Source organism: Daphnia pulex, chromosome 3 (genome assembly GCF_021134715.1).
Source record: "Daphnia pulex isolate KAP4 chromosome 3, ASM2113471v1".
NCBI classification, from domain to species: domain Eukaryota; kingdom Metazoa; phylum Arthropoda; class Branchiopoda; order Diplostraca; family Daphniidae; genus Daphnia; species Daphnia pulex.
Window position 1 is genome coordinate 3831697 of NC_060019.1, and position 16808 is coordinate 3848504.

General features: G+C 42.1%; 2 protein-coding genes across 2 annotated transcripts in view; both read left to right on the forward strand.

Annotated features, from left to right (window-relative positions):
- The first annotated feature begins 364 nt into the window (after nucleotides 1–364).
- LOC124191536 (pyridoxal kinase-like) lies at nucleotides 365–2234 on the forward strand. Its single transcript, XM_046584826.1, has 7 exons — nucleotides 365–609; nucleotides 733–832; nucleotides 894–1037; nucleotides 1145–1265; nucleotides 1328–1470; nucleotides 1559–1641; nucleotides 1716–2234. The coding sequence occupies exons 1-7, from the start codon at nucleotides 514–516 to the stop codon at nucleotides 1941–1943; spliced, it is 915 nt and encodes a 304-aa protein (XP_046440782.1). The 5' UTR covers nucleotides 365–513; the 3' UTR covers nucleotides 1944–2234.
- Nucleotides 2235–2844: 610 nt separating this feature from the next.
- Nucleotides 2845–16808, forward strand: part of LOC124191534 (monocarboxylate transporter 2-like) — a 55989-nt gene continuing 42025 nt past the window's right edge. The window contains exons 1-3 of the mRNA XM_046584825.1: nucleotides 2845–2943; nucleotides 4072–4171; nucleotides 4313–4464. Coding sequence (XP_046440781.1) covers nucleotides 4080–4171; nucleotides 4313–4464 — 244 coding nt within the window. The 5' untranslated portion in view covers nucleotides 2845–2943; nucleotides 4072–4079. The remainder of the gene's footprint in view (nucleotides 2944–4071; nucleotides 4172–4312; nucleotides 4465–16808) is intronic.

Here is a 16808-nt window from a genome sequence, read left to right on the forward strand (position 1 = left end):
TCATAAGATGCGCATTAAAACATACAGGGGTAGTGGCGAAGAAATCGAATTTGATTGCCCCCCTTCCTCCTTTAAAGCCTCATCATAGCGGGAGACAATGAAAAATGGCGGCAATCTCCGTCAATTTGGACCTCTGTGGGGAAAAGGAAAACTTTTTGTTTCGCAAGATGTTTCGCTCTTTAGTATGCCCTCCGGCATTTGGTCCCGCGAAACGGTCCCAAAATTTTGGTCCGTTTCGCACAGCTGTTTCGCATTTTAGGCGTTTCGCGTTTCGCGTTTCGCTTTCGCAGTTTAGGGACGCCCTTGTTTTTGCGCCAAAACGCGCCACAACCATGCCATCTAGTGAATTTTTTAAGATGTATAGCAGACGACAGGTATCGTACAGAATGCAGTGAAAATAAGCAAGAATAAATATTTCGTAGTTTTTTTATTAGTGTTTATCATCTTCACCCAGCAGATAGATTACCTAATCGAAATCTACTCTTCGTGATTTTCATTTTACTGTTGTTCAAAATGGACTTTTCTGAATCATCACCACAAGTTTTATCCATCCAAAGTCATGTCGTGGCTGGTTATGTCGGTAACAAAAGTGCCGTCTTTCCCCTAAATGTAAGTGAATTAGTATTAAATACTTCATCTTTCAGTGGGAACAAGCAGCATTTTGTTATCTTGCATAATACTGGTATTCAGTGCATTTAAGAGTTGACCTACATTTTAATTTTTACGATGCAGGTTCTAGGCTTTGAAGTTCATTCCATTAATTCTGTGGAGTTTTCGAATCATACTGGTTACGGAAAGTGGAAAGGTCATGTGTTAAATGCCAAAGAATTAGGTAAGATTAATACTATACATCAGTTTAGTTATCATTCTCTGAATAATTTTTAACTTGACAGCTGAATTGATGTCTGGATTGCAGATCAATGACTTAGACAACTTCAGCCATTTGTTGACAGGATATGTGGGTTCTGCATCATTCTTAGAACAAGTATATGAGAATGTCAAACAGCTCAAAGAAAAGAATCCTAAGCTTGTTTATGGTATGAAATGTGCAATTAAATTGCAACAAAATTTAAACTTTGTAAACAAACTTACAAAATATTTTTCAAAAAATTCTACCAATAAAATATCTTGCTTTTCATTTTAGTTTGTGATCCTGTCATGGGTGACAATGGTCAAATGTATGTTCCTAAAGAACTTCTCGAAATTTATCGTGATAAACTAATTCCATTAGCAGATATAATCACACCAAATCAGTTTGAAGTTGAGTGAGTAAATTAGCCCTCATTATCTAAACCAACATTTTGATTTAAAAAAAACTTTGTAACAGACTTCTAACTGGAAAGACTATTACCAATGAAGCTGATGCTATTGAATGCATGGAAATGTTACATCAAATGGGAGTTAAAGTTGTGATTATCACAAGCTCAGTACTTGGTCCCAATGGAACTCTAACAGCTTTTGGAAGCACTAGTAAATATGACGTTTATTTTCATCTATCAAAGGATTGTGTACGTTTTTCGTTAGGTTAGCAATCCACATATCTACTATTTTCATTCAGAAGGAGCAGATTCCACGGAAGTTTGGAAGCTGGACATTCCACGCCTACCTCATCTATTTACTGGAACTGGAGATTTATTTAGTGTAAGAATTCAGCTTTTGTATACTTTTTGATGCACTACTATTGCATTGGCTCACTATATTCGTGTGGAATCTAGGCTTTGCTTCTAGCCTGGTTACATATCAGCGGCGGAAATTTATCGCTAGCCATGGCTAACAGTCTCGGCAGTTTGCAAGGTGTCTTGCATCGAACGTCAGCTTATGCCGAAGAGCAGGTCAAACAAGGGAAACCCTACGGTCCCAAATTACTGGAACTTCGACTGATTCAAAGTAAAGAAGACATCGAAAAACCACCCCAAACCTTCAAAGCTATCCGTCTGACATGAGGGAAAACGACTGCTGTCATCTTAGTGCACAAGTGATGCAGCGACGATGGGGAAAACACGGAGGAGGACCAATAGCGACAATAATTTTGTCTAAGTCACAATATGTCAGGAGACATGTATATGATGTAGTATTATATTAGTTCCGTAGACTATGAATGAAAAACTCGACATAGATATTATTTTACGTAGTGTAATATTTTTGCTGGAGCTGTCTTGTTTATTGTCTGTCTTGTACAATCTTGGCGTTGCTGTTTTCCAAGTAAAAATAATAAATACAGTTGGATAAATACATTAGACTTGAATTATTGACATTTTTAGACAAATTATGTAAATGGGTAGGATGAAGGTTATTTGTGATTAGGCAATGGTGATAACATGATTAGAAATACCTAACTGATATAATTAATAATTTGATTGCAATAAAAGTGGGTTTATGATTTCCAGTATACCATTATTTCATCCTGCCTTTTAAAGTTACATGTTACCAATTCTTAAAAAAGACAAAACATCATTAAAAGGCTGAATCAAAGTGAACGGAAGGAAAGTTAGCTACTGCCTATCCGTTGCCCATTATTAATAAATGGTATCCAACCTCTTGCTGTTCATCAATCATGTCTTTCATAATGGAGTTCGAAAAAGTCAAGATTTTCATGTTCTCTGGAGCGTTTCCCACTATAATCGACTGGTAGACGGTCTTTCGTGGAGGGAGGCGCCATTAAAATACCAACCGTTTTGAAGATTATCAGCTATAACAGGTAGCGACACATCATCATTAGGCTTTTTACTCATTCCCAAGAGAATGCTCCTCCTTTCAAAGCTCTTTCGCGGGATCCAAGTTTCCATCTTGCCCTCAAATGTGGATTTCCTCTTCGTCGAGTTTCAGTTATTCTCCAAAGTCCAGTTGGATCGGAAGCAATATTCTGGTCGCGATCTACTCGATTTACATTCACAACACACGAATTGGGCATTTCCACATACGTTCAAGTCGTTGCGTCGAAAGGTACATTATTGATTAACTGCGAGAGTGTCATTTTACTGATTCTAGAAAAGGGTGAATTACCAGACCAAAAATCTATACTGGGTCAATACCATTTGTTTAACTACTTGTTTTAACACACAAACTCGCTACTTTCTTTAAATTGCATAATTAACGATACGTTCAAATTCTTATATTCGGATCCTTATTTGTATTGAATATAAAAGTCCTTGTAGAAATACGATCTCATTAATCCATTCCAAAAACGAATCGGCTAAAAAATGTCTTAGTTTTACATCGGTCTTTTGATGTATTGATTTTCTCTATCTTGGTCCCATTTTTTTTAGGAAAAGTAGGTACTAACATTTGTTTCAATAAAATTCTTCGCATTTATATCCAGAATTTACTTGAATATTATTATTAAGAGCAACTGACTAATGTTACAAGATTACATATCAAACGGGAATTGTTTTTTCTTGTGCAACCCTCACGTTACTCGATCCATATTAGCTACTGTATTATTTATCCTCCTACTTTTTTATACTGTTAAATGTCAAGCTTCTCCTACTTCTGTACTACGTAGACTAGAAGTCAAACTTCGCCATTTCACTACATAAATTTTTTAAAAAGCTATGACGGTTGCGGATTATAGGGAAAACGCATTCAAATTTCAAAGACACCCAGTATTATTGATATGTTGTTTCTAGGCGATTTCATCCACCCAACAGAGGCAATAATAATAACAACAACCAAAAAATTGAAAATTCAAATGCCAAATCTACTTCTGTACTTCAATCGATAAGACTACAGTAATTTGATATCCGCGTATAGGAATTTCAGTCAAAAATATATGCGCAGCTGTATATACAGTATAGCCGGGGATATATTGGTGTTGACTCTGGTATAATGTGATACACATCGGATGAAATGTAGGAAAACGGCGCAGGGCTGGAAGTGCGCAAGCGTCTCTTGTGAGCTTTTGACGGAGCCAGTTTCCATCAAGTCGAGATGACAAGTGCTCAGCTTTATAGCTCCAGCAGCAGCGTTGAGAAATTGCGAAGTTGTGACATTTGTGATCGTCAAGATCCGTGAAGGCCCGCAGGAAAAGTAATGACCTGCTGAACTTGTCTTTTGGCACTTCATAACTTATAGGTAATAATATGGATGACAAACGATTGCCGCTAGTTGCTGCTGCCAACGGGAATTTTGATAATGCACCGACCATGGTCACGCGAGCTGCCCTGACACTCTGGTATATATATTCCCACAATCTTAATAACTTTTTATCAATTGAATTTATCTGGTGTGTGTACACTGTCTCTAATTTGCACTATACCCCAATTGGCCCATTTGAACTCGTCTGCTACCTGATGGCAACTCGTTTTTATATTAGGTGCCAATACTACTTAGAAGGGGGTTGGGGTTGGGTAGTGCTGGGCGCCAGCGTCGTTTCGACGATGCTAACATTCGGTTGCCAATGGACGATCGTCGATTACTTGTCTCGCACTCCCGCCGTCGTCTGCAACTCGTCCGCCGTTCAAAAAGGTAAGTTGGCGCCATTTTTGCTACTATCTCAGACCTCCTGTCAAGGGTCAAACGGCTCGTAAAAGAAAATAAGGCCTAGAGGCCTACTACATAGACCACCAAACTCGCAACGGTCGACGCAAAACCCACATCAAAAAGGTGCGCAAGTGAGCATCGTGCATCTCGACAACCACCGTTCAGAAAAATCGAAAAAAATGTGTCCTCTTTTGAATGACGAAACATTTCCATTTTGACACACGTCGATCGCAGCGTGACACGTCACGCCACGAATATTGAAATCCGGCTTAGCTATATCAGATTTTCGGGAAAAAATACTTTTCGTTCAGCGAGAGCCAAAACTTTTCAGGTTTCACTGAGCGTATACATACAACATACCCCGCAAGGCCCGCATAGACTATTGGGCGATGTAAATACATACATCAGTTTTGCGCGCGTCTCTGCATAAAGTCACATGCCAAACCAAAAACTGCAGCATCGGAAATTGGAATTGCTAATATGCCCAGTGCTGGCGTCTCTGTTCTTTTTTTCCCAAACAATGCTTTTTTTTTCGTATACAGTGTATATGTATACATTATATACATCTTGTTCGTTATGTGTGTCGTACGCAGACGTCGAAGCAACTCTATTTTCTTTTTTTTACCCCGAAACCTTTTTGTTATATAAGATTCATTCGGTTGGAAACGTGCTGATCGCTAAGCTAACCCCCCAAAAAAGCCAACGCAATTTTCGCGTTGGCGTTCACATCCGAGTGGGCGCCGCTTTGGCTTATAATTCGGTTACGTATATACCGGCACATATTGCGCACGCTCCCATCTGATTACGGTCGGATATGAGTCGATGGCACCGTTTTTCTATAGACGTGCATGCGCGACTGATTGGCACACACTTTAGGCAAGTGCCTTGATTTGATCTCCGCGTTCCTAAAGAATAACAAAAAAACAAACAAGGAAAATGGAAAGTAATTTATGCTTTATTTGTTTCCATGCCAACATCTCTACGGAATAATGCAGCCGACGCTGAGCGAGAGCGCAAAAGTTGTTCGGGGGTATATGCGGCCTATAGGAGATATATGCGTGCGATTGACGCAGTGGCATCATTCGAACGCGGTACACGCATTGTGTAGCAGCAAGACCCCAATAACCAGCGTGCACTCGACGTTCTAAGTCAACAAAGTTCTATACGTTTAGAAACTCGTGTGAGAAAAAGATCGGAAATGTTGGGCACGTTGCTTTGGCGGCTTAGCATGACCCCCCCCCCCCATCCGACACAGACGAGAGAAGGAATAATAGTAAGTCGCTGCTTTGAGAAGCAGAGAGAGAGTCTATATAAACCGGTACGTATACAGAAAAAAGAAAAAAGGAAAAAAATTTCCCATCGTTTTGCCCACCAACTAGATATGAAGGAGTTCCGCGTTCTGAAAATAAATGTGTCTCCTGCCTCATTGGGTATGCGTCCAGGATCACGACAAGTCGTGATGTTACCAGGATGTTACCCAGTACACCCCCCTCCCATCTACCACCAAAGAAAAAAAGAGCCATGACAAAAGGCACACAGAGTTCCAGGATAGTTTTGGGACTGACGGCTGCTGGCGTGCGACTGGCGTTCAAAACTGCCATGTGAAAAAGAGATCCCGCACTTGGAGCTGCAGCGCCACGCCCACCGAGAAAAAGAAGAAGAAGACATTGAGAGGTGTCACGATATTCGACTGCGGTAATTTACAGATGTCGAGTGAAACTATGCGTCCGTAGGAGAACTCTATGAGTTTAGTGGGCCACAAGGGGGGAATGACGGACGGACGGTCGGCCAGTGATGATAATACATCAGGCTTGTTAGCGCTGTGTTGCCCTCGGAATGTCTATAGATACGACTTACGAGAGAGCAGAGAGAACAGACTTCCTCCAGCATTCAAACAATTGCAATAACAACCTCAGCAGCAGCATTCTCTGGCGCTGCTGTTGTATATTTTTAAAAACGCTATCCCGCGACAAATTTACGATGCTGATGTAATATTCTTTCTCGGTTCCTTTGGCAAAGCTTTGTTTTCCTCCCAACCAGCGTTCTCTCTCTGTCGATATCCTTGCTGTCGCTCTTTAAATCACGGCATTTTTGCATACATGTGTATACATAACATGTAAACGTGTGGTTATTACATATTGGAAATCGCATCCTGTTCGACATCGCCAAAGGTCAAAACGACGAGTCGTTCGACCTTCAATGCTATTTAACCTTAACAATAATATGTTATACCTTTATATTCTAGCTATTAAGCGTGTGGATAAATGTGAGTTGCATACACTATAGCGTCAATGTTATGATATTAATTTCTCTTGATTTTATTCAACTCTGATTATATCGTCTGTTGAACTTTACACGACTGGTGAGCGAATTCAGCGTTTTCATTTTAAAAAAAATACGAAGAAATAGAGAAGAATGTCAATACTTAATCGTGAATTATTCCTGTGTCGTCAAGGAAAAAGAGCATTAGGCCATTAGCATCTGCCCCTTTTTTTCTCCGCTCCGTTCACTAACTGGATTTGCGTGAATATTCCAGGAATATTCAATGATTCGGTTATCGCAGAGGCTGCCGATATGAATACTAATCATTTGAATACCATTATATATATATTTGTTTATCGACATTCTTTCTCTCTACCACACACACATGTTCTGGGCTCCCGTCTTATTATACCGGTCTTATATAACTTTGGTCGCCTCACGAACCTCAATTCACGCGACAGATGTTCGCTAGCTGCCGGCCTGCCGCTGCTGCCTGCCGTCTCATACACAGACGATAAAGAAATGCATAGCCAACCGATTAACTATAGTCTCGATTTTGTCTTTTACAAATGGATGACACCGTTAGATTGCGTATAGACACAAGACAGGAGGGAGAGAGAGAGAGAAGCACACCACAGATCGGTGCTGGTCCATCTCGAAGTCACCGTGAAAGGGGTTCTACCAGAATAGGCAGCAGGTCTCTCTTATATACACACGTGTCGTGATTTTCCAATATTATTATTATTCGCCGGCCTTTGTTATACGGCTGGAAAATGCCGCCTTTCATTTGCATTGCCGTTTAATCTTGCCCCAACATTGATATCAGATCACAGTGTGTGTGTTGGAATGCAATGCTCATCCCTATATACATTGCTATAGCGGTCTTTTTTCAGCCCTATTCGGGTCATCGCCGATGGACAATCGCTGCTATTCTTTTCTCTTCTTCTTCTGATATCGGCAACCTTGCATTCAGCTGGAAGATTTTGAAAAAAATGTTTTAAAAATCAAATAATCTTCTTCATTTCCTCGTTTGTCCCGGCGATTGACTGGGCAGCTAAGCTTTCGCCGGTGTCCATATTATAGTTGAAGTCATATTTCGAGAGAGGGCGCTCTTAATGAAAGTACACGCTCCTAATATATTCACGCACTCATCAAGAAAATGAAACGAAAAAAGAAAAGAAAAAGAAAAAGTGTAGAAATAAACATTTTGTTTTCTTTCTTCCAGCACACGAGCAACTTTCTATCTCTTATCTGAAAACTGCTGTCGCCCCCCTCGTCCTATATTTATTTCGTGAATTTCTTCTTCTGATTAAATTCTTCTTCAGTGTGATGCTTGTGAAATCGCACGTACATGTTGTCATCGACACCCTGCTGGCTTTTTCCTGGCGGGTGTTGACGTCACCTCCTCGCCGGCCAGATCGCGGCCCGTTGGCTCGGCACACGACGAGAGATTGGCCGCTGCTGGACGCGACGAGATTGAAAACACAAGAGCCAGCAGCATTGTTTCATCTACCATTTAACATCGCCTTAAATATTCTCTTTTTGGGAAAAAAAAACCCCCAACGGAATAACAACAATCGCAGATGGATGCGGACGATTGGGATCTATTCCGCAAGTTGATGGATTACCGTGGGTTTTGCGCCGCAACGTGTGGGTTGCACGACCTGTCTACCCCCCCTATTTTCCATTCGTCATTTTTCTGGGGGATATATAGAATAAAAAAAGCTCCGAATAGTTGAGCTCTGGACTCGGTCTACTCAACGGGCGGCTGATAAAAGGTACATAAATATACTTATACTTTTAGTACATCTATAGCAATATGAAAAGGAGAAGGAGGAAAGAAATTGCTGGGCATCATGATGTATGATGGACCGCCTCCGCCGCGACCTAACTATCATCATGATGGATCTCTCTCGGAAGCTTGTTCGTTAAATTGGCAAATGGTTTTTGCTTTTCTTTCCCTTTTTATTTCTAGACCCATCATCATTTGACGAGAAAGTCAATATGCACCATGTCTAGATCAGCCGGCCAACGCGAGAGGTTCATCTGCTATTTTTGGGGGGTTCCAGGTTCACCAAACTTTCGACTGAACAAATAAGGCAGGAAAAAATACATCAATTCCCCCCTCTGCGACAATATTGACAGGGCGACAAACTGGGTGGCCAGCAGCAGCGATGGACACAGTGTATCACAGTCGAGATGGCAGCAGCAACCAACCCGAACGCCCCTTGAATAACAATCAAATACTTGGAAATCAAAAAAAGAAAAAAAGGAGAATCAATATGTGTTCTTATCAATCAAAGTCGCAACAACAACAAGAGAAAAGGAGTTGCCCTTGCTGTGCGCTCAGCGCGTTGCGTGGTCCTGTTATTTCAACAGCCCGTTTTGTCTATTTATTCTCCCGTTACACAAACTCTTAGAGCTGCTTTTTGCCAGGCGAGTTATATAGACCTCTCGGCTAGCTAGATCAACTCTATCTCCAATGGATGGTTGAATTCTCTCAAACAAATGAATCACACGCGTTTGTTTGCCTGCATTTCTTAGTTGGCACTTGACTGTATAGTCATGCTGGTCGTCGATCGCACGTCGAGCGGGAGAAGAATTCGACTTTCAACATCTCTGCTGGCGCTGCTATAGCTGCTGGGTCGTAAAAAAAAAAACTTAAAAATATATTATAAGTGCTGATGTATGTCTCCTATAGTTCGATAGTGCTGTTTGCCCTCCTTTGTCTAATCTGATCTCTTGTAACTGGCTGCGCGAAATTCCCCTTTTCTCGACTCGAATTATTCACGCGCGTTTTGGCTTATAATCGCTGATAGTGTGTGTATATATATATAGAAATTCTGCTTGGAAAGTGCCGAATTTGGTCTTACCACATTCCTGATTGATCCTGAAATTTCTATTCTGGGTTTTATTTAAAATACGTAACCACGACTTGCTATACATTTTGGCAATCTGCGATGGTGATGCAAGACGAATCAAACGCCATAAAAAGATAAGCAACATATGCTATCACCATCGAGTGTTTCTATCTTCAGCTGCCTCGTATATTTCACGCGTGAAAGCTTTCACGGACGGGAGTAAAAAAAAAAAAAAAGGAAAAGAAAATAACCGGGCTTGTAACGCAACTGACAATATCGCATGATATATTGGCAGAGTCAAGAGAGGGCACCGGGTCCGGACAAGTAACAAGCGTAACAAAACCAGCAGAAATTTAAATATCTATTCAAAAAAGCTAACTTACTGTGCAATAAAAAAAAAGACATAGTGTCCGTGTCCGGCGGACTATGAACATATTCCGGAACATTCAAAACTGTATAAATCTGAAGATATGATTACATTTAAGTCTGCTGTTTGTCGTCACATGGATTGCTGGTTGCTGGTCGTTTTGATTTTAACGAACAACCTCAAATATCTCGAGCAGGAGTTTCTTTCGCCCGACTCTTTCTCTACTACTATTATATGAACTATTATACCGGGAGGACTTTTTACGACACAACAGTTAAATACCGACGCGCTCAGTTCGAAAAAAAAAAGAAAAAAAACCTTGGCCGTTGGCCTTTTTGTTCGTCGATTTTTACGATCGCTCCAGATTGGTGGCTGGCGATTGGTTGCGTGACAATTTCGGCTTCTTCCGCCATTATTTCGTCTCCAGTCCAGGATTCGACTATATATATTTCTTCTGTTCTGTATTCCCCATTTTTTTTTTTACTTTTGATCTTCTGAATCTTCCTGCTCTTTTTTTATGATTTGTCGCTCATTTCAATATCCCGACAAGAGAATACACACGCAATGAAAAGGGGGAAAAAGTGAACGACGATAGGAAGCGAAAGGGTGACACTGTTATATGCTGTACGTATTCGATGGATTATTGCAGATATTAAACGGCGTGACCTGCTGCGGCTGTCCTCGTTCCGATTCATGACTTCTGACTTTGCTCCCAGCGGTACATCAATCAGTGTCTAGCTGCTCTTTTTTTCCCCTCTCCCAAGGCTTTTTTTATTTTTTTCATTTGTGTCTGTGGTTCAACTTATTCGACTGAATCCTCTCAACTGTTTGATGGTGGTCATATACATCAGCAGGTAGTGATTGGGGTAAACGGGGCTTTTAGACTCGAGATTGTACAGCATTTTAAACACACATGTAAAATATATATCTACACACAACAGTAGCCATTGTGATTATACGTGTAACTGCTGCGTGTTTTTGGTTTGTTTAACTCTTGCGAGTTACTACACCCAATATACTCTCAGACAGGAGGGGAGAGAAGAAAATCAGAGCGGACACGACGACAAACGCGTGTCATGTAAGAAACTCTTGTTTCTGCCTTTGAAATACAAAAAAGGGGAAGCAGTTGATGGACGGTGGTGTCGTGAAACTGTCGCTCAACTGGAAATGACACCTCCACTTGACGAGCTGTCGTGTGTGTCTGCAACAACAAATCAAGTCATCCAGCTCTCACACACACAAGACACAACGGTCGAAAAGAAAAACCAAGAATGTCAGTTCAGACTTTTAGTGATGGGGGTCTGGAATAAACAACACGGCTGGCCAGTTGTTTTGCTACTTGGCTTTGTGAAACACGACGCTGTCGGTTTGGTTCTCAAATTCAAAATCGGTTTTACCTGCTTCTAGCTGGTGAGTTGGTGGTGAGCTCCTGCATGCAAACGAGCCATCGAAAATAGATCACGACGTTGACAGTGACGTTTGGTTTTTCGGCTATCTGCGAATATATTTAGAGTCAACAAGCCAAACTAGATAATACTATACGTAATCGGAAAAATGTTTAGAAAAAATCCTGTTTTCCCATTTTATTACGCCATCATCCCTAGAGGCGCTGAGGACTCCTTCTGGCGTTATATATTGCGTATATATAATAGTCTAGAAGGTCAATAAAAAGTTCACACAGATGTCAAGTGTTGCGTTATTTGTATCGTAATCAGCACTGCTGCGATCACGACACTTCTGCTCGCTTTCTTTCTTTACCTTTTCTAGAAAAATCGTTCGTCTTTTATTTTTTTGAAGGTTTCTCGCGCCAGCTTCATAGTTATAGACCACCGCCGACGAAGGCTTTTTATAAGTGCCGCCGTTTTTGGGAGGTTCCACATTTCTCAGAATCGATGGGGCCAGGAAAAAAGAAAATCAAAAGAAAAAATATGTCAACTTAGAGAAAACCCTGAATAAAATATATACACAGCGGTATATGTGTGCTGTGCACCCACTTGAGAGCTGTAAGGGTTTACAGCAGCCACACCCTTTTCAGTCCCACTATGTAACACCCGGTGGACCGGTCGTTATTGGCATCAGCATTTGTGATTTTGAGCGATCGATATTTGAACTGATTAAGCGAGACATTATCAGATGGGGATAATAATCAAAATATCTAATGGCAGGTAAATTATAACAAGGTTAGATGTTGTTATACAAAAGACTTTTGGGTTGTGCGATCGATACAAATATTATAGGAGAGAGAAGCCGCCAAAAGGAACAGCTCCGGGATTGTTCTCCACTCGACTTGACACATTTGATATTCTTTTTAAAGGGGGGAAAAAAAGAAAAGAAAAGCTTTGCTTTGATTTATGTCATAAAGCACTCTTAAAAGGGCGCGCGCTTCGGTTATATAATTCGCCGCTCGGGCGATATGGTGTAGATATGTGTGTGAGTGCCATCTTCTTCAGTCCTCCTCTCTCATCCAGACCAGAATCCAGAATCTCATATTCCGGTCCAAAGTGGAACTTTTCGGCCTTTTATTTCATTTTTTTGGGGGTCTAAGTTTTTGAAAAGAGATGGGCGGTTGATTTACAACTGTCGGTCTGATTCATCCAGCGCCCAGCTCTAGCTGCGCCTTCTGCGTTGGTGCTGACAGTCTGATGTCTCTCTGCTCTCTTCACAACAACTTACGGAAGACAAACCCCCTGGAAGAAAGAAGAAAAACGCACATTCCCGTGATTCCCTTGCGCGGCTCTGATTCCGAACGAGCCGCCGAGCCTGGCCCATAATCGCGCCCCAGTGCCCCAATGTCTCTATACAAGAGAGACTGAAAACGGCGTCTATAATCTATAGAGATGAGTCTATGGGTCGAAAAGAGAAAGAAAGAAATAAAAAAAAATAAGAAAGAAAGAAGAAGAAAATGGGCAGCTAGAGCAACAGCCTCGGCGGCAGCCAAAGGAGAACTCGGTGGGATGTGGATAGCCAAGTGCTTCGGAACAGACCGAAATAAACATAAAACACACACACACACACACACGCCCACAAATAGCGAAAGGCGCCCACATGCAACAGAAACTCGCCAGTTTTATTGTAATAGAAAAAAGTCAAAAAAAATCTCCTGACCGACGACCTGACCCGACCAGAAGACGCGACGTAGTGCAATTCAAGCCAATCAAATAAATTCCCAGAAAAGAATGTCTAGAAATAATCAAAATAAATCATTCAGCCCGCAGATATATAAATACATATATATAGCTGGGACGATCATCACATCGGTTAGAAATTTTGGGTTTCTTATTGTGTGGCCCTGCTGCAGGGCGGGGTGAAATTGTTTGTTATTTTTTTAAAGCTATATACACCCAAAAGACTTGATGGCTTTTCTTTATTTTTTCTTCTTTTCAGACATCCCTTTTATGTTTTGTGTTTGTGTTTTTTTCGGGAGGTTGATGAAAATGAATTTCCATTTGTTATCCTATTCTCGATTTGGGATTTGAGGTTTGTTTTTCCAGGTATACCAGTTTGTCCGGTTTTATTTGTTGCTTTTTCCATTTCGTGGTCGTCGAAATTGTTTAGCAATCGAACGTGCCCGCGCTAAGAATTCGAACAAACTCAAAAACGACGAATTTAGAACAGAAACTATACTATACACACAGACACAATGTGTGTATTATATATATATATATATATACGTGCACACATTCCGACTATAAGCAACACTCACGCAACCCACAAAAAAAACGAGTGATGGAAAGACAAACAGAGCTGGATGGGTGGGCCGGCCAGCCAGCAGCAGCACCGCCGTGTGTTTTTCCATTTAAAAACAAAAAGTGAGCGCCGCTGTAAAACTACATCAGCTAAGAAAATAGCTGCAAATGTCCTCCTCTCGCTAAAAAAACGAAGTATTAGTAGAAGAAGAAGAAGACCCTTTTTTCCAATCTGCTGGTGTTTGTGTGCACACGCATCACGGAGATGAGGTGTTGTTTGTGCCGGGCTTCATGCTGCACGCGCGCTATACGCAATAATGGCGTCACAACTATATATAAGACTTTCTCTTCAACAGTTGCTTAACCTCATTCTGCCACTTTTTCCTCCTATACCCATTTTTCGTCGTGTTATAAAGGAGGAGTATCTGAAGGATTTTTCAGAAATCAAATATACCTATAGCCATTTTTCTATTTCTATTTGATTCTTTTCTTCCATCTCCAAAGGCGGACGGGTGAGAATATAACGAATAAGGCTCACTAACTATTGCTTATTCAACTTGCCAACTGCTGCTGGTGTCGAGGACTTTGGTCTCCCTGGGGGCGAGTAGAGTCTCGCAGCGCAGTCGGGTGACGGACTGCGCAGTTAGGAGCGCTACTAACGTAACTTCCCAGCAAGGGCAGCGATTTGCTGCCCGCGCGAAGTTGTTGACACCCAGCAACGGCCATCACGATGCAATGCCTTTCTATCAATTCTATACCCAGCAGCCAGGCCACCACCGCCACCCTATACACACACACAGCACACACACACTGTTGTTTGTTACTGTGTACAGCCCAACATATTATTTTCAAGGGAAAAACAGGCCAGCAGCTCTGGCGTCCTCCGCCGACTGCGTGCGAACGCTGGCATCGATTTTTCTTGCGCGACTCGTAGCGTCTAATTTTTCACGTCCGACGACCAACTATTTATCTTGTTGGGCCCCACACTATACTACTACTGGTACTACAAGTTCCAGCAGCTCGCGCGCATATCCCGCCACAGCAGCTCATATCAAAAGCGACTTTGGGAAACTTGTTTGATACGCTGCTGCATTAGCCACACTCTCTATCATTGATATTATAACGCTATAGTATGTAGTAGGAGGACTCTATTGTGTTGGGTCGGATGACTTCCAGCTCTACTTTGCCGGAATGAATTAGTAGCGTTCGATTGTTTTTCGCCGTTCAAAAAGGCATTCAACTATAAATGAAGCGCAAACAGGCAGCAAACAGAAACGGCCATACCAGACCAGTAGACCAGCCAGTCGATGCGGTGAAGGCTTGATATTATATTGGCAATTGCCAGTATAGCTTCGTGATATTATTACGCGAGTGGACGACACTACCACCAGGAATAGACGACGTCCATCCGTCTTTCTTTTATCTTTTATATAATATTTATTTGATTCTTCCCAAGGTCCAATTTTTGTCGCTCTAGCTGCTCTACCGGGGAATGGCACGATCAGCGATCCTTTGACTCGCCAGCGGCCGTCATAAAACTTTGAGCGCCGCCACGCCAACAATAAAAAGCCAAAAAACGGGGGGAGGGATATCAACGTTTGGCCACTCGTGTCACAATCTATTCATGTGCACATCTATATACTATTGATACTAGCTATACTGCTTGGTCTGCTGGGTGTGTAATGTAGATGTGAATTTCTTTCAGAAAATAACCAATAGCGTCGGCGGGAGAGAAGAAATTGACTACACGATCGTCGTCTGCTGCTGACCTGGGCCGTTTGACACTGCCATTTGCGTCACCGCATCTCTTATTTACTCCCAAAAGTCAAACGATCTGGAGAAGGGCGACGAGAGCTAGGCGAAGGGGGAAGTTCCTTTTGTTTGGAAATAATCTTATCACGGGGCTCCGAGAATCTGACCAATGCTACTCTACAACCACCGCAGAGCCACTACTATAATAAATAAACGAAAGGCCAAAAAAGTCCTGCAAGAAATCTCTCCTGAGCTGCTGCTGCCACTGCTGCTGCTGCTGTGTTTAGACTATTTTTCGCAACGGGTGGTTGCAGAAACCAGCACAGTCTGCTTTTGTTGTGTTGTTTTATTTTTCTCTCTTTTCTGATTATTGCTGCGAGGAATTCCTGCTGGTAATAACACGCCGTTCATTGGCAGAAGCGAATTAAAACAACGGCAAACAACAAAACCCCAAAAAAGAATAAGAAATCAAAAGGGGGGCTGTGAACAAAAAAAAATAATAATAAAAATAAACAAGAAGAAGAAGAAGAAGAAGCCGTAAAAGGCGAGAGAAGAACTATAGACACGTCCGTCGGCCAGTGGGCTTGTGTTTTGTTTTCTCTCTCTTTTTGTTTGCCGAGAGTGGCAGGCAGGCAGCAGGCAGCAGGCAGCAGCGAGTCTTCCACACACACATCACAAGACGTAGATGGTATATACTAGATGGGCGACGTCATGCGGCGGCGGTGGCCGTTATCACGCAAGGCATTTTCCTTTTTTCTCTTATTTCGCCCAGCAGTCCAGCACCCTTTCTCCGATATGATAATAGTCGTCTACACGGTCCTCAAAATGCGACTCTCTCGTCTCCTCTACACACGTTCACAATAAAGAGGGAAATTAGAATTTCGTGAAAAATTTAAATGGACAAGTGACACCCGAGGCAGATCCTTAATGAATGGTGTGGGTGTAGCTATACAGCCAGGCTTGAGCTTGCAACTCTTTTGTGGCTCTTTTTTCTTTTTCTTTGCGGACGTTTGGGGCATTGGACTCGCTCGCGCTGAGCTCATCATCGGCCTTGCGCAGTAAGTCAGCGGCTCTCTCTCTCTCGTCTGAATTCGCTTCTCATCAAAGCGCTGCCTCATCCGCGATTTGTTCAGTTAGAACGTCAGACATTCCCTAGGCGCCAATCTGGTCGCCATTTCTCCGTTCGTTGCCGTGTGGGACCCCGCAAACTCTCTGATTTCCACTAGTTTGGCCGCCGCTTCCAATTGGCCAGCCTATAGAGAAACTGGTGTATACAGGCTAGTTGCGTTGCACCTCTTTGATGATTATTGGGACCAGTAGTATAGCTGGGAAAACTCGGACCCGCTATCGACGGCTATATCCTCCTCCCACGCAAATGCCAATCCAAAGTGAAGACGCAAT